Raw genomic sequence first — 17,431 nt, 5'->3', positions numbered from 1 at the left:
AAACAGCGCTCTGCACGACTTTGCCCCTATACTTTGTATTTGTAGAGCTAAAAACAGTTCACTGTCCTCATGTTGTATTAGTATCCTATAGAAACTCCATACGTGCAGCTTTTATTGTTAATCTTTAACTTTACAGTCAACATTTTCCTTACATGACTTTTCCCAACATGCGTCATATCTTTAAGCAAAACCACACTATACATCCTGCTTTTTAGATAACATGTAGTCTTTTTAGATGAAGAGTTAATGCTCACACAGGACCACAATTTTTTTAACTTTCTAATACAATTTTATCCTGATTTTATCATTTAGTTTAGTTTAGTTTAGTTTAGTTTAGTTTAGTTTAGTTTAGTTTATTTATTATTCATCGTGTCATGCACCGAAAAGGTGCCCAGCCCATATGGACTTACAAGAAGAAAACAAAATAGGAGCAACAACATAAGAAGAAAAAGAAAAAAGAAGAGCAGTTACAATACTGCACATGCCCAGCAATGACCTAAAGTAATGTCACACATTTGACAGTGACAACAACTAAATCCAACATAGAGTATGCTCCTATGCTGCTGAACAGCATTTAACACAAACTGAGCAAACTGGAACACTTTGTGAGTAAACAGGAACTGAAGTCTATCTTCATCAGACATGGAAAACAAATCAGGATAGTTTTCTGACATTTTGTTGAAAAGGAGGCACCTGAGATCATGGTATGATGGACAGTAGAATAAAAAGTGCATTTCATTTTCAACTTCCCCCAGATCACACAAGGAACACTTTCTCTCCTCCTCTGGAACAGAGTGGAAGCGACCTGTTTCTAATGCCAGAGGAAGGATACCACATCTCAGCTGAGCACATACAGACCTCTGAGCTCTGGTTAGGTTAAGAGTGACATAAAGCTCTGGCTTAATAAATCATTTTTTACACTCTGTCTCAAATGGAGATCAAAAATTAGATTGAATCCTCTCAACATGACTAGTTAATTCAAGCGTGCTCCGTGTCTGTGGTCAGCCGTGAGGGGATGTTAGGGGAAAGGTTAACTTATCGCCCCAGTTTAAATATTGTATTTTCACAACACGACCAGTGATAGCACTCACACTGTCTGGGTTTTGTCCCATTCCCAGGAAAGTGGGTTTAAAGAAAGGAGAGGAACTCTGAACCTATTGATTGTTAGTGATGTTGACAACCACCATGTCTGTGAAGAGGATCTTTTAAGCCTTTCTTGGTTCCTTTAACTGCATTTAACCTTTTTTCCTTTAGCTATACTCGGCTGTTACCTTTCTACTCTCATAACCAAAAACCCTCATGTCATTTTCATCTCATCTACTGAGTGCTGTCTTTTTTTAAAAATCCATTACAATATGCATTATGCAAGCAAATATAGTTCTGACCTTTTAGCTGAAATTGAAGGAGTCTCTTATTAATGTGCTATCTTTCTTTTTCCTGCTCTTTAGGCAGTACTGTACAACGACAGGTCAGTGCTGGAAAACCACCACGCTGCATCTGCCTGGAGCCTCTACCTGTCCCGGCCCGAGTTCAACTTCCTGGTCAACCTGGACCACGTGGAGTTCAAGCGATTCCGCTTTCTTGTCATCGAGGCCATACTGGCTACAGACCTCAAGAAGCACTTTGACTTCCTGGCTGAGTTCAATGCTAAGGTCTGACATGGAGAAGTCTTCACATTCTGCTGAGTTATATAACCAGAATAGACCCTTATCTGTTAATTGATTCTTTAATTTCTTCCAATTTAGTCAGCTTAAAGCATGCAGGGCAAACCAGGTGATGTGTTGTATAAAGCATCTGTCTTTGTTTGCTAATAGGTGAATGATGTGAACAGTCCAGGAATTGATTGGACCAATGAGAATGACCGACTGCTGGTGTGCCAAGTCTGTATCAAGCTGGCAGACATCAACGGACCGGCTAAAGTCCGTGACCTGCACCTCAAGTGGACAGAAGGCATCGTCAATGAGTTTTATGAGCAGGTAATAATAATAATAATAATTATAATTATAATTATAATTATAATTATAATTTTATTTGTAGAGCACCTTTCAAAACCAGGTTACAAAGTGCTTTACATGGGCAGCAAAATAATACAGGCAGATCATAAAAACACACAAGTCAAGATAAAGAAAAGAACACATTTTAAAAGACATAAAATTCCCTTAAAAGAACTCTAAAGGAATGAAATTCTTTCAAAATATATTTCTTAAGAAGGTTAAAATAAAATAAAGTCAAATAAAATTCAGATAAAATCCAGGAAGGCTCTGTGATAAAAGTATGTTTTAAGAATCAATCAATCAATCTTTATTTGTATAGCGCCAAATCACAACAAACGTTATCTCAAGACGTTTTACAAACATAGGAGGTCTAGACCACACTATGTCAAATTATGAACAGAGACCCAACTTCAAGACAGGGTAAGACTCAGTCTGACCCCACCTTAATCCATCATGAGCATTGCACATCGCAGTATTTAGCTAGTTACAGTGGTGAGGAAAAATTTCCTTTTAACAGGCAGAAACCTCAGGCAGAACCAGACTCATGTTAGACAGCCATCATGCCTCGACCGAGTTGGGTCTGGAAAGACAGATAGAGGGGAGTAAGAGAGAGAAGTGTTAGTGATGAGACGAGTCGTAGAAGCTGTTGCCGCTGGAGTCCAGCACGTCCGTATCAGCTGGAGTCCAGATCGTCCACAGCAGGAGGACGTCTACGGCAGCTCAGAGGAATCTACGAGACAGAAAGGTCTATGGTTAGTAACTTTAATGGGACCGGCAGAGTAAAAGTAAGTGATGAGGGGGTTGGGGGGAAGGGGGTGAGCTAGGATCCCAGTGTGTCAGTGTGCCAGTTCCCCCGGCAGTCTAGGCCTATAGCAGCATGACAAAAGCTGGTCCAAGCCTGATCCAGCTCTAACTATAAGCTTTATCAAAAAGGAAAGTTTTAAGTCTACTCTTAAAAGTGGAGAGGGTGTCTGCATCCCGGACCCTGACTGGTAGATGATTCCAAAGGAGAGGGGCCTGATAACTGAAGGTTCTACCTCCCACACTACTTTTAGAGATTTTAGGTACAACTAGCAAGCCTGCATGTTGGGAGCGTAGAGTTCTAGAGGGGTAATAGGGCACTATGAGCTCTTTAAGATACAAGGGTGCCTGATTTTTAAGGGCTTTGTAGGTTAAAAGAAGGATTTTAATTTCTATTCTACATTTTATTGGGAGCCAGTGTAGAGAAGCTAGCACTGGAGAAATGTGCTCCCTCTTCCTAGTTTTAGTCAATACTCAAGCTGCGGCGTTTTGAACTAGCTGAAGAGTCTTTAGAGACTTATTGGGGCAGCCTGATAAGAGGGAGTTACGAAGGGATTTAAAAGAGCCCACTGACTCAGCAGACCTGATCTCCTCGGGCTGAAGGTTTCAGAGTGTCGGACCCCTTACTGCAAACGCTCTGTCACCTTTTGTTTTCATTTTAGTGTTTGGAATGAACAGTAAACCTCTGCCCGAGGATATCAATGTACTTGTCGGCTCATAGGGTGTTAAAAGGTCTGCTATATAGCTCGGAGCAAGCCCATGCAGGGCTTTAAAAGTAATCAGTAAAATCTTAAAATCAATTCTAAAACATACAGGGAGCCAGTGCAAGGAAGCTAAAACCGGAGAGATGTGGTCGAATTTTCTGGTTCTGGTTAAAACCCTGGCAACTGAGTTCTGTACAGTCTGGAGACGATCAAGGGATTTGTTGTGCAGGCTGCTAAAAAGACTGTGACAATAGTCCTGGCGTGATGAGATAAAAGCATGTAAAATCGTCTCAGTGTCTTTAAAAGTTAAAACGGACCGAATTTTAGAGATGTTTCTGAGGTGGTAAAAACACGACTGTACAAGTTTTGTGATATGACGTTCAAATGTTAAATTGCTGTCAAACCAGATGCCAAGATTCTTTGTAACAGGTTTTATGTGATTCGCCATTTGACCAGCAGATGGCAGTAACTGCTTGGTCATGTGTGGTGGTCCGATTAAAATTATCTCTGTCTTGTTTGAGTTTAATTGTAAAAAGTTTCTTGACATCCAGCTCTTTATTTCTGACAAGCAATTATTCAGTGAACTCAGCATGCCAGGGTCTGTGTGTCTGATGGGCAGGTATAACTGTAAATCATCTGCATAAAAATGAAATAAAACATCATGCTTTCTTATGATGTGCCCCAGGGGGAGCATATACAAGGAAAATAAAATCGGACCCAAAACCGACCCCTGAGGCACACCATACTTCACCTCAGTAAAACCAGAAACATAATTATTTACAGACACACAGAACCTTCTATTATTAAAATAAGATTTGAACCATTCTAAAGCCGTACCAGAAACCCCTACCCAATGCTCTAATCTGTCCAATAAAATGTTGTGGTCTATAGTGTCAAAGGCTGCGCTCAGATCCAGGAGCACAAGGACTGAGCACATGCCTTGATCTGCAGCCATTAAAAGGTCATTAGTGACTTTAAGTAGTGCTGTCTCTGTGCTGTGTTGCTTGCGAAAGCCAGACTGGAATTTTTCAAAAGTCTTGTTATTTTCCAGCACAGAGAGGAGTTGTTTGGACACTAATCTTTCTAAAATCTTTGAAATAAAAGGTAACTTAGAAATGGGCCTGTAATTCTCGGGAAGGGAAGGATCCAGTCCAGGTTTTTTTAACAAAGGATGGACACAGGCATTTTTAAAATAATCAGGGACACAACCGTTGGACAGGGAGCTATTAAAAATGGAAAGCAGCCAAGGCCCCACAGAATCCATTACTTTCAGTAAAAACCTTGTAGGCATCACATCAAGAGGGCTGGAGGACACTCTCATATGTGATACCATTTCTAAAAGTTCAACCAAAGTAACTGGATAAAACTGATAAAAGGGATTAAAACCGTCAAACAGAGTACAGGTACAAACAGAGTGTTATTTTAATCAATCTCTATATTATATTTAACTAAAGTAAGACTAAAGTTACTAAAGTAAGACTTAAGCAAATTGCAATACTTTAAACGGTAAATGTTTGTACCCTGGAAAAACCTAGTTTTTACAAGGGATGCACCGATCTGATCCTGGTATCGGATATCGGCTAGATCGGACTCAAAAAGCTAGATCGGATATCAGTGACAAAGGGCCGATATATAGTGCCAATCCATACGGCAGATCTATTCATCTCAGTTGATGGAGGATAACTACAGAGGCTCTGCAGTTAGCTGCATGCTTCTTTTGCTAACAACTCCACTGGAAACTTGCAACATGTGCAGTGGTAATTCCTCTTATCCACTGCTGAGGTTTATAGTTGAATTGTGATGTCTGTTGGTTATGAAGATTAACTCACCAAACTGCTGGTACACATTTATAATCTCTTGAATAATGATGCTGTTAGTTTAAAAATGTTTATTTTGTTTTGGTTTACAAAGTCAGAAAAGCCTGAAGTTGCCAAAACATGATTCTATCCTCACATTAAGGAATAGAGATCGTTAAATCAATACCAGGATCAGATCGGCTAGTATCGATAGCGGTAGATATCAAGGCCCAGGTATCGAAATTGGTATCGAGACCTAAAAAGTGGGATCGGTGCATCCCTAGTTTTTACCACCAAGTCCTTAAGACAGCCACGTAACTGACACGTTTAAATCTTCTTATCTGAATTAGAAATAGTGGTTAGAAATATGGTAAACAAATACAATCACCCAAAAGGAAAGAAAAGGAAAGACAAAGAGCGGGGAGAGGACTCAAATAACATGCACAGAGTTGTAATATTAAAAACATCTCTCGTGGGGCGCTGGTGGCCAACGGTCTAAGAGCCCCACGTATAGAGGCTACAGTCCTTGTCACAGGGGTCGCCGGTTTGATTCCAGGCCGGTCGACCATTTCCTGCATGTCCTCCCCCACTCTCTACTTCCCACATTTCCTGTCTCTCTTCAGCTGTCCTATAAGATAAAGGCAAAAAAGGCCTAAAATATAACTTCAAGAAAAACATCTCTCGTGCAATACGTCAGTCTTTCCCAATTCCATTGCAGTCAACCTTTATTTTGGAGGACCCAAAGGCTGTTTTGAAACTGCCTACTATACTAGCGGTGCACACTGATTTGGCCAAAATTCAGTATGTAGTATGTGAAAAAGAGAAAAATCTGCAGTAAGCCAAAACTACCCGGATGTCGACTGATTCAGGAAAATTTCCCAGTATGCATCAGACCACTACCTTGCGTACTGTTTCCCACAATGCACAGCGCTCGTCCCGCTTTTTTTTTTTTCTTCTTTTTTTGAAGAACTCCGTTTTTATGTGCTGTGAAAATGATTAAATTCCATATAAACCCCTTCTTAACTTTTTGAATCATAAGTGGATGCTAAAGAAGCAGTTTCTCTATCAGCTTGGCCGTTGTTTACTTCTGCTTTCCGAAACCGGAAATCCAGTGACGTCTGGCTCAGCATACTGCAGATCAGATCCAACAGAACACTTATACTACATACTAAATTCCAACGCAGTATGTAGTAGGCAGTACCTACTACTTACTACATACTGCTATTCGTTGGTAGTATGTAGCAGGCTGTTTTGAAAAACAGCCAGAGTTTCACAGGAGTCATGCAACCACTCATGCTAATATTCACACCCTCTTGCTGCACCTATCGCTGACCTCTGACATGGTTTGTCCTCCAAGCACCCCGATGTTCAGAGTGATGCAGCTGGCCTGAGAAGACGTCTCCGTGCCCCCTCTGTCATGCATCATCTCATCCTCCTGACTTATAGTTTAGTGCATGCGTAAGACTTAACCACATGCAAACCATAGAGAAGCAAAGATATGTGCTCGTCTGCAATCAAAGGAAATAAAATGACCAGAAACTTGCAGAGAGTGAGTCAGCTTGGCATTCATTCACCATCATTTACTTTTCTTGGTCTGACCGAACAACCTGTGATGATTCCAGCGTTTTACAATCACCAGCTAAGATTCAGATTCATTGAGGTCTCGAGTGTGGCATCCAGTAAACCGTCACCTCTTCTACATCTCTCAATGGTTAAACAATGTTCTGTGTCTTTCTTGTGATTGTGATGAAGTGTAAAGATCTGTATCTGCAGGATGAGTTTAACTGAATTATCTGGGTTTCTGATCCGCAGGGAGACGAGGAAGCTCAGTTGGGATTACCAGTCAGCCCCTTCATGGACCGCTCCTCACCACAGCTGGCGAAGCTCCAGGAGTCCTTCATCACTCATATCGTCGGACCTCTTTGTCACTCGTACGACGCCGCGGGTCTTCTTCCCGGCCACTGGATTAAGGAAGAGGGATCGGACGAAGAGGACGACGACGAGGGGCAGGTGGACTCGGACGACACAGATGAGGATGAAGACGAGGATGATGAGATGGATGATGAGCTGGCACCAAGTAAGACAGCAGCAGCTCATTAACAATCCGAAACAACCCCTCATAGATTACTGTAGAGTGGTTTCTGTTCAAGTGTAATGACTCCCCCTGAAACTTGACATTATCTTACTATTATCATACATCTCAACCTTCTCTCTGGATGCAAAAATGAAGCCAAAACTTCCTCGCGACAGGCACTGACACATATTGATAACAATCCAAAGTACACCTAGGTTGATTCTTGAGTCTGTTTGAGGCAGACACTTACATTTCAGTGAGTCGCTCTGATGTTTGTTTTTGTTCATTGATTCCTTTCCTACTCTGCTAAACCAACACATACAGTACACAGAGCTGTCAATCATGGCATTATTCCCCTTTTTATAGCATCAAATGACTTATTAAAACTCCTCCCCCAGTGCAGCACACACCTCATTCACAGAGGCATTATTCCTGATAATCATTGCAGCGGTTGCTGGTTTGACTCCCAGCCCCGACCCTTTGCTGCATGTCTTCCCCTGCTCTCTACTCCTTCCTTTTTCTCTTCAGCTGTCCTATCAATAAAGTAAATAAAGGAGCATAGTCTCACCAATGTAAATGGTCAATGTCCTTGTACTTACACTGGACTTCCAACAGACCCATGTCCGGTCCAACTCTGATCCGCTGCAGTCCGGCCCCGTGTTCCGTCAATACCCACTGGTTGCGTTTTCAGAACGCTTCAAAATACTCAAGTGTAATCTGATTGTTTAATATGAAAGGTTTAAAAGGTATTTGAATGTAAGGTTTTCTAAAACATTTTTTCTCTTTAACAGAAAGGAGAAAGAAGCGCCGCAGGTTGTTCTGTGGCATCATGCATCACCTGACGGAGAACCACAAAGTGTGGAAAAAGATCATCGAGGAGGAAGACAAGAGCAGCAAGGAGCTCGGCAAACAGCAGCAGCAGCAGCAGCCCGACAGCATGCCGGCCAGCCTGCCCACCTCCCCGTCAGACGACATCCAGGTGATCCAGGAGGAGGAGGAAGGAGAGGAGCGACAGTAGCAGGAGGACGAAGGAAAGAGCGGAGATGTGTGTGAAAAAGAAGAGGAGAGGCAGTGAAAGGACAAATAAGAGTCTCTCGACTGCCTGCCTTTCTAAAACAAAAACACAAGACATGATACGTACAGTTGACAAATGCACATAAGACTCACTTCAGTCCCTCTTTCTATCCCACACACACACACACACACACACACACACACACACACACACACACACACACACACACACACACACACACACACACATACACTAACATTGGAAGATTCACTGTGCAGATGCTTTCGCAGTCACATTGTTTTTTTGGAGAAACAAAAAGGCCTTACTACTGTGAGCGGATCCTTGCTGCATCAGTGGGAGCCCAACTCCTATGCACTTTCACCCTCCTGTGAGAACCGAGTGCACGCAGTCAAAACAGAGGAGGAAGCACCAGAACTGAGAAGGAAAGGTGCAGGAGGAGAGAGCGGATGGGGGGTTTCGACATTGACGCGCCCTCCTGGCTGTGATGCTGCCTTGAATGCAAAGCGCTTACACCTCCCTTAGGTACAAAACGATTCCTGTCTATTTAAAAAAAAAACAAAAAAAAAACAAGAGGTAGAGGAAAAATAATGAAGCAAGCGACATGAAGTGATTGATACCCTTTACCAAAGTGAACAGTTCAAACATGGAAAGACAAGAGACTGAGACTGTTGCAGCCTCAATGTCAGGTATATTTTTGGATTATATATTCACATAAATATATATATCAAATGTGCCTGTCTGAACCTTTACTGAGTCTATAAAGGCCCAGAGCCTAGGCTTGTGTAGTTCTCTCTCCTTGCTGGTGACACGAAACACTGTATAAGACTCAGTCACAGAGACATTATTGAAATGTTGACTGATTAATAGCATTATATTTGCATCATTTTTGATGCTTTTACTCATGTGTACCACCCATGTTTCTTTTTCCTTTAACTCTCCTCGCTTCATTTTTGTTTGAGTGTGTGAATACTGTTTGGGCGGAAATGTGATGGAGAGAATGAGCAGGGAGAAAGAGAGCACATTTTTAATTATTTTAGTACGTAATATGTGTGTATGTTTGTGTGTCCTTTTCAGTAAGGCTTGGCTTCTAATCAGCGAAATGTCCTCTGGTGTTTAACATGTTGCATTCAGATCAGGAGTGTTGTTCCAATGAATGGATTCTTCATTTTTCCTTTTTTTTTTTTTTTTTTTAAATTCTAAGTATTTTTTTAAAGGTTACTCAGGATTCACACAAAGTTGAATAATTAATTTTTTGCAAGATTTTATGTGGATATGAAATACACTTCAAAAACTAAGGAAATTAAAGTCTGGGTGGCTGAAGTTATCTTGTAATCTCTTCATGATGAACAACATGGCTACAAACAAATTGAAGCAAATGAAATCCTTTGTGACGGAGGGGTGGGTGGAGGATGGGTGGGGCAGGGGGGGGATACTGTATGTGCAGTCTCGTGGCCATTCAGACACTGTTTGCATAACCTTTTTACAACCTCACTGGAGAAAAGTTTCTATTGATTGTCAGCAGACTGCAAACGTTTCTCCTGCAGCAACTCATTGTACACGTTTTCAGTTCTATAACAGTACGTTAAGTAACTCTTTTTTTTTAACAAACAGCACTATGTCTACTCTCCTGTGTTTCACACATGAACAAACATGGATTTTAAGACTCATTTAAAGCTCACCCAACATGTCTTTCTTCATTTATATCATTTTTGCCAAACCCATAACTCGGCCAGTGTGTAAAGAAGGGATCCAGGGTTTCATTTCACTTTGGTCTTGTTTATATATTATGACGTGCCACACGGCAGGTTTAAAAACTACTACTTCTATTTTTGTCTCTAAGAACTCTTGGCATTCCACTAGAATAAGATGGGGTAAGAATCTCTGGAGAATATAAAGCAGTGTAAATCAAGGGAGTAATATTTAATAATGAAAAAAAAATAGATACAGGTGTGCACATTTTAATACCAAACAAGTGTTTAGCCACTGTACAAAAGAGTATGTGCATATAAATATATATTTTTTAAATAATCAAATGAATGCATCTGTTTTCTACACGCAGCTGACATGTTGTACATTGAGATCCTGTAATTACCATTGTGTTTCCAGAGTTTTTATCTACTTCTATCCACAGGTGTAGAACTGTGGGGTTTGGTGTTTTTGAGTTTGATTTTTTTTTCACTTGGTTTCAGCGTCTCCTTGTTCTGTATCATAACCACTCTTGTATTCTTCATCCTCTCTCTCTATCATCCTCGTCTCAGCCAAACCCAACTAGTGCCAAACTTTACCTACGTACAGTAGTCTCTGGGCTGTGATGTGCTGATTGGCGAAACTTTCTCTGGGCTCCAGTACTGTTCATGCAAGAGAAAAACACCTCGGGTTGAATATTCCACCGGGCTCCAGGTGTCGGCGACAGTGTGGAGAGTCTGAGTTGGACTCAGGTCAGAGCCATATACTGTCTGACAGCTCTATCATCAGTTTTTTCACATGGACCCATGCTGGATCATAAAGCCGTGGTAGCACCCGACCGACCCGACATACTCTGGCTCATTAAGTTGTAAAAGTCTGTTGGCTTCTCACTGTGCCGTCTTTCAAACCACAGTGTCCTCTGATGATTGTGCCATAAATACATCTATGAATGGTTGTTACCCTTCTGTAGCATCAATACACATACGTTTGTCTGATGTAACCATTCACCCTTATCTACATTGTGGGGGGCAACTGATTTTTTGTTGTTATTTATAGCTGTCATAAAACACCATCCCTAAAGTATCACAAGTTCTCATTGATTTTTATTGGTGTGTCTATCTGTGTGAACTCACATTACACTTCATATAACACTGCCTTTCTTTTTCGCCCTCACCCCAAATACACTGATGAGTAACCTTCAAGGCTCTGAGCACAGCTACTTGACTTCACAAGTGTTTCTTTCAGGCCTCAGAAGATATCCTTGTGCATGATGATCTCCTCTACTCTGCTGTTTTTCAGGTTGTGCATCTAACCTCCATTTTTATTAGAGCCTAGCATCCTACATAACTACACCCTACCTATATGTGAAGAGGAGACTAACCAGTAATAGTGATGATGTGACAAAATGTGTGAGCTTGAAATTACAAATCAAACAAATCTTTATTTTTGTAGCGCCAAATCACAACAAATGTTATATGAAGACTCTTTCCAAACAGAGCAGGTCTAGACCGTACTCTATGTTCTATTATTAACAAAGACCCAACATCAAGACAGGATAAGTTCCAGTCCCATCTTACAGACAGGACTCAGTCTGATCTCATCTTAATCCACCATGAGCAGAGTATTTTGCAGCATTTAGCAAGTTACAGTGACAAGGACAAACTTCCTTTAACAGGCAGGAACCTCCAGCAGGACCAGACTCAGGTTAGACACACAGACCCTTAAATATTTTCCACAACTTAACTTAATAGCTTTCAAACCTCTTGCAGCTATCTTGTATAGCAGGGGTTCCCAAAGTGTCGGTCGGGACTCCCTTGGGGGTTGCGAGACAGAAATGGGGGGTCATGTGATGTCTTCCAGAATGTTTTGTTTTTTTAAAGTTATCTAAAGATAATACATTATACCTATTATAGTAAAAAATATCGACAACAATAGTTGCTAAACTTGAAATAAAACCTTGAAAATAGAAAATGTAATGAGTTTTCTGACTTTCTTTTTGCCAGATGACTCCTAAGTTTCGGGTTAGTCAACAGTTAATTATCAAAAGCATCAGTAGCAGTAGGTTCATTCATATCGGCACAGGAAACCCAGACACATGCTCATATAGGTAGGCTAATTTTCTGCAGACCAGTTAAATGAAGCCATATTTAATCACTTTGAGTTTGGGAACCTCTGGTGTATAGGACACTTTTAATACCTTTTGATTGGACAGCTAGAAAGAGACAGAATAAGTAGGAAGATAGAAGGGGAAATGAAATGCCAGGACTCGATTCCACGACCAGTGCAACAAGTTCTGCAGACTCTGTACATGGGGTGCCTGCTCTACTGACTGAGCTAAACCAGCAGCCTTTAACACTTTTTTGTCATCTTGATAATTGACTGCATCTTATGCACAGCTGCAACCAGTATACCAGCATAAAATGCAAAAAGAGAGATTCTATTATTTTACAGTATTTTATCCAGAAGATGGCGTACAAAGAAGCAAGCAACAGCCTTCATGCACAGTGTAAACAGAGTAACAGTCTACTATTTGATGCTTTTCTCCCTTATTAGTTAATAATCATGCATTTAAAGATACAGTGTTTTACTATTAAGTAAGTATATCTTGAGGAGTGCTGGTTTGAGTTAAGCATTTCTCAATTTGGCACAAGTTTTGGTGAATTGGTCGTGGAAATTGCGCTTGTATGTATTTCCCAACCAACATACGATTTATATTGTGGATTTTACAGTAATTGTTTTGTTTTTCAAGGCCTTCAGTTTCATGGTTTGGTTCACTCAAACCACAAGTGTTAGCAACATTTTTGTTTGTAATAGAGCCTTGATTTAAGCAAAATGTGCCATAAAACCTAGTGTTAACAGAAAACACAGAAAGTGTGTAGCATCTAGTAGCTGAAGAGCCAGATATTTTCTTAACTGTGTTTCAGGCTATCTGGTGAAAGAACATTCATCATCACTTGTCCCTTTACTTCTGTTTTAATCTCAACCAACTCCTCAGAAAAATAATAGGAATAAAGAAAGAGAGATATATCAGGATAAATCTAATGTTGTGTTTTCCCAAGGGAGCTCAAAATTCAGTCAGTTTACCATCGCTGTATGGAATTGTTGGTGACACATTCCCTTGCTGATAAGATTTTAGAACTTGGGGGGACAAGTCATGCTTTCACTTTCCTTAACAGCTCAAAGATTTTGAATATGATGGTATCAGGTTTTGGTATGAATATCTGGGATCTTAATTTGCAGGGAGCACCAAGCGATAAATATGAATTTTTGTACATTTCAGAGTTTTTTTCACCAGCAGCTAAAAAAAGACAAAGTGAGATTTCAATATCGTAAGAAAAACTTTATGAATACACAAAAAAGTTACACCATCAGTATTTAAAAAAAAAGGACAAACAAAAGTTAACCTCAAACACAAATGTAGTACTTTGTTAGTACTGATAAGCACCATTTAGCAGAAACCGGTGTTGCAGTCAGTTTCTAGAAATCAAGGAGGGGCTGCATTTGCCTTCCAAGAGACAGATTTTCCATCAAACGATATCCCTGGAGAAGAGGTCAGAGTCGCTCCAGATGACGTAAATCTTGGCCCGTGTCCAGCTCCGATACACAGTGTTCAGCACTTTCTTGGAAAGTCTGTTAGTCCCATTTCGCCCCACACGTTCGAATCTTTTGTGTCATCTGTCTGACCTGAGGCTGTCCTGAGAGGGCAGGGCTATGAACCATCATAGGTGTACTTAGTATCAATCATTGACATATCCCTAAGCCATCGCTACAGCACCAAAGTTCATAGACTTTTTACTTTCTGGGCTCAGAGAAACTCTGAGCTAAATCAATAGCACACGGGTGTTCCCAGCATGTCCTTGCAGCACAAAGTCTTGTCACATCTCCTGACGCTTAAAAGTATTGTGCAAATATGCATATTTCTCAGTAAAAGGATTTGAAACTATTTGAATAAATGGATCACATGTTCATATGCAAAAAGAGCTACTTTTTTCACTTTGGGGAAACTATAGCGCACCGGAACTGGACGCTGCACTCCAGAGTGATACAATCTCATGCACCTGTAACATGTGGTAGCATTTCTGTGCAAAATGGTTTAATTCTCCCTTGGAGTCCTGCTTGCTACTTGTGGTAAGGAGTGTGCTCAGAGCAGGGACTTTTCTGCTGCCTGCGGATGGCACAGATGGAGTAAGGTTTGGGCTGCAGGGTCATGCCAAGTTTGGGAGTGACGGTGGGAACGATTCCTGGAGGGAACTGGAGATGAAACCTCTGCAACAAAGTGGTGAAAAAAAGGAACATCTCCATCCTGGCTAGCTGTTCGCCCAGGCAGTGGCGTCTCCCTGAAAAATAACACAATTCTTTGAGTTAGACTCTTACACACTGAAGCACAACTTTGGCATCAAAAATGCATCATACAAGCTGAAAGAACTAGGGATAGTAAGTGCTTCAGATATATATGAACAAAAGCTATTATACTACCCACACAAGAACCTGACCAAAATTATACACTGCAGCTGAACATATTTGTCTTCCTACATGCAACCTCTTACTTTAGTTTGGAGACTTTTGATGCTGTTCTCATATAGTTAACACTGATTAAATGTAAATAAAACCACAAAGAAATCTTAAAATGCAAGATGTGGATTTATGCAACTTGTATATTTTCCTATCTCTATTAGGGTGAGTGTATTTGCCATTTATAGGCACAATAAACTCTGATTGTTCGAGGAAATTGAAAAGAGAATACAAAGACACTGACCCGTAGAGAATGGCAGGAAAGCCTCACGCCTCACAAAGTTGCCGTTGGAGTCCAGGAACCTCTGTGGACAGAAGACACCTGGATCGGTCCAGTACTTCTCATCAAAGTGCACTGAGTAGAGGTTCGTGATCACCATGGTGCCTTTGGGAATTGTGTACCCATTGACTTTTGCTTCCTGGGAGGTGGCACGGAAAATACCAAGGGGGACGATGTTGCAGAAGCGAAGGACCTCGTGCAGAACTGCCTCCACGTAGGGCATCTTCTGTTTGTCCTCTAAGGTGGGTGCCCTTCCATTGGTCAGCACGCTGTCGATCTCTCTGTGCACCCTCTCTTTGGAGGGAAAGAATGAGACATTTATTTATCTATAGCATTAGAAACTTACATTGCAAACAGATGTATATCAGTTTTTGTGGTGGGATCAAAAGTACAATGCTCCATTGTTGGGTGATGCTTCCACTGACCTTGTATGTTAGGGTAAAGGGCCATATAGAGCATGGCCCAGCGCAGCGTGTTGGTTGTTGTCTCCGTGCCAGCTATAATGAGCTCCCCCACTGAATAGATGAGGTTCTCATAGGAGAAAGAGCAACTGGGGTCACCTACATTCTGTTCCAACTCATCCAAATAGGCATCAACATAGTGGCGAGGCACATGTGGCACCCTGCCCTGAGAAAACCCCTTTATGACCTCGAGTAAGAAGTCATACACCTCAGAAGCATTACGGAAAAGCTTCTGGTGTTTCCCAAAGGGCACGTACTCAATCCAAGGGAAGGCATTGTAGAGGAGTGCCCAGCCGCTGACAGCTAGCTCCACATTCTCGCTGAATATCTCGATCATGTGCTGGAAGTTGCTGTCGTCGTACGTGAATCGCTGTCCAAAAATGATCAGGTTGGTGATGTTGGACACGGCGTTGGTCACCAGGTGTTTCGGGTTGAAGGGTTTTCCTTTGTGCTCGTCAATGGCGTCCACAAAGAACATGCACTCCTCTGAGATCTTCCTCTCAAACTGTCTTTGGCCACTGCCGAAGTACCGGAAAGAGTTGCAAGCCAGTTTACGGTGCTCGATCCAGCCTTTGCCATATTTACAATTGAGAAGCCCTATGAAGGAGAAGTTTGATTATTTTTCGATTAAGTTACAACTTCACATTGATATGCATATGACATAGTGAGAATAGTAATTTTATCTCATCCTCTTACCGCCCATTTTGGTCATTTTCTTGAACAAAGGCAGCGATGGGCGATCAGCAAACACTTCACTCTGATGATAAAGACATTCCCTCACACAGTCATATCCATTTAACACCACAGTCAAGATACCTCCCAGGTCAAGGCTAAAAATCTGAAAGATACACAACACAACATGTGCACTTTAGTTTTTGAACATTTTCCTTTAAAATGTATACCTGTCAAAGATTTTCTTTTAGATTTGTACCACAGCTGCATGCATGTTGCAGCATTTTGCATGTGTTCTTTTATCTGAGGCACAAAACCAAAGATGAGGTCAACTTCCCTGATATCTCCCAGGACTATGAGAGGATGAGTTACACATTGACCCCTTCTTAAGGTTAACTTTCCATCCAAAGACACATTTATCTCTGCACCAAAATTGGGCTAAACTTTAAAAATAGACTTCAGTGTTTTACCACAGAGAAGCATGTGCCCTTTAATGTGTTTTTTGGGAGGAGACTAACATTTTCTCATACTCTTCATTTGCCAGCTATTCTCCTCCAAGCAAATCCTGCAGACCGGCTAATATAGGGCGAGTCTCTTTTGTTCGTTTCATAACTATTTACCAGTGTGAGTGTCTGTGTGTACGCGCGCGCATGCAGTCTGAAACCTCCTGCACAGACTGATGCCTTGCATCATAGTCTGCAGAGCACTCAGTGAAAAGTGAGTCATAAATCGCGCTTTATGCTGAGTGTAGGTATTTACCTGTCCATGAACTTCACTCTGCTTCTTGAGGAAGACGTGCGGCTCGGTAGCCACAGACAGAATGTTTCCTATCACAGGGATGGGAGATGGACCAGGAGGAAAGCCCGGGGGTCTCCTCTGCTTGACGAGCTGGCGGACCAGCAAGAGGGCGAGGAAGGCGAAAGCCAGGCAGCCCACAGCGAGCAGAGCTTGCGCGCAGGACAGCGGCACCAGAGGCGGAGATTTGAGAGAAACCATCCTTTCAGAAACCGTTCTTCACTGCTGGACTAGCGCTGCTGACTTCGGCTTCTCCTCAGACTAACTGAAACACATATGTATCATCTTGCACATTTCCATCCCCCGCCTCTAAGGCTAAGATTGGCTAGAAAGTGAGAGTCAACTGTTGGTAAACTTTGTTCTGCTCTTGATCAATAATCCGGATCATTTCGGTAGATATAGGGTTAACCTTTTGGCTGCTCTTATTCCGCCTACAGAGGGATGGAATAAAAGCATAAAAACGTGCGGTGAATCAAACTCAAAGTTAAATATGTTAAATGCTGAGTAATAAAAGCTGTCAGGATTATATCCAATTATTGTTTGGCTCAAACAAACGTGCAGAGAAGCGTTTTGACACTTACACAGAAACTGATTGACATCAGTCAGACAATGATGTAATT

General features: G+C 41.5%; 2 protein-coding genes across 3 annotated transcripts in view; one reads left to right on the top strand and one right to left on the bottom strand.

Annotated features, from left to right (window-relative positions):
- pde3b (phosphodiesterase 3B) overlaps positions 1–11,177 on the top strand; it is a 64,416-nt gene extending 53,239 nt beyond the window's left edge. Inside the window, exons 13-16 of one of the 2 annotated variants that reach the window (XM_034680073.1) lie at positions 1,449–1,652; positions 1,815–1,976; positions 7,108–7,372; positions 8,161–11,177. In XM_034680073.1, the coding sequence (XP_034535964.1) occupies positions 1,449–1,652; positions 1,815–1,976; positions 7,108–7,372; positions 8,161–8,387 (858 nt within the window). In that variant the 3' untranslated portion in view covers positions 8,388–11,177. The remainder of the gene's footprint in view (positions 1–1,448; positions 1,653–1,814; positions 1,977–7,107; positions 7,373–8,160) is intronic. The other variant, XM_034680072.1, reaches the window with a different exon arrangement.
- A 2,242-nt stretch (positions 11,178–13,419) lies between these two features.
- LOC117810309 (vitamin D 25-hydroxylase) lies at positions 13,420–17,431 on the bottom strand. Its single transcript, XM_034680080.1, has 5 exons — positions 16,776–17,431; positions 16,041–16,182; positions 15,309–15,941; positions 14,848–15,177; positions 13,420–14,428 (listed from the first exon to the last, which is right to left on the bottom strand). Exons 1-5 carry the CDS (start codon positions 17,010–17,012, stop codon positions 14,211–14,213), a joined length of 1,560 nt encoding a protein of 519 aa, XP_034535971.1. The 5' UTR covers positions 17,013–17,431; the 3' UTR covers positions 13,420–14,210.

The sequence above is a fragment of the Notolabrus celidotus genome, chromosome 3 (assembly GCF_009762535.1).
Source record: "Notolabrus celidotus isolate fNotCel1 chromosome 3, fNotCel1.pri, whole genome shotgun sequence".
NCBI classification, from domain to species: Eukaryota; Metazoa; Chordata; class Actinopteri; order Labriformes; family Labridae; genus Notolabrus; species Notolabrus celidotus.
This window is presented reverse-complemented; position numbering and strand designations above follow the sequence as displayed.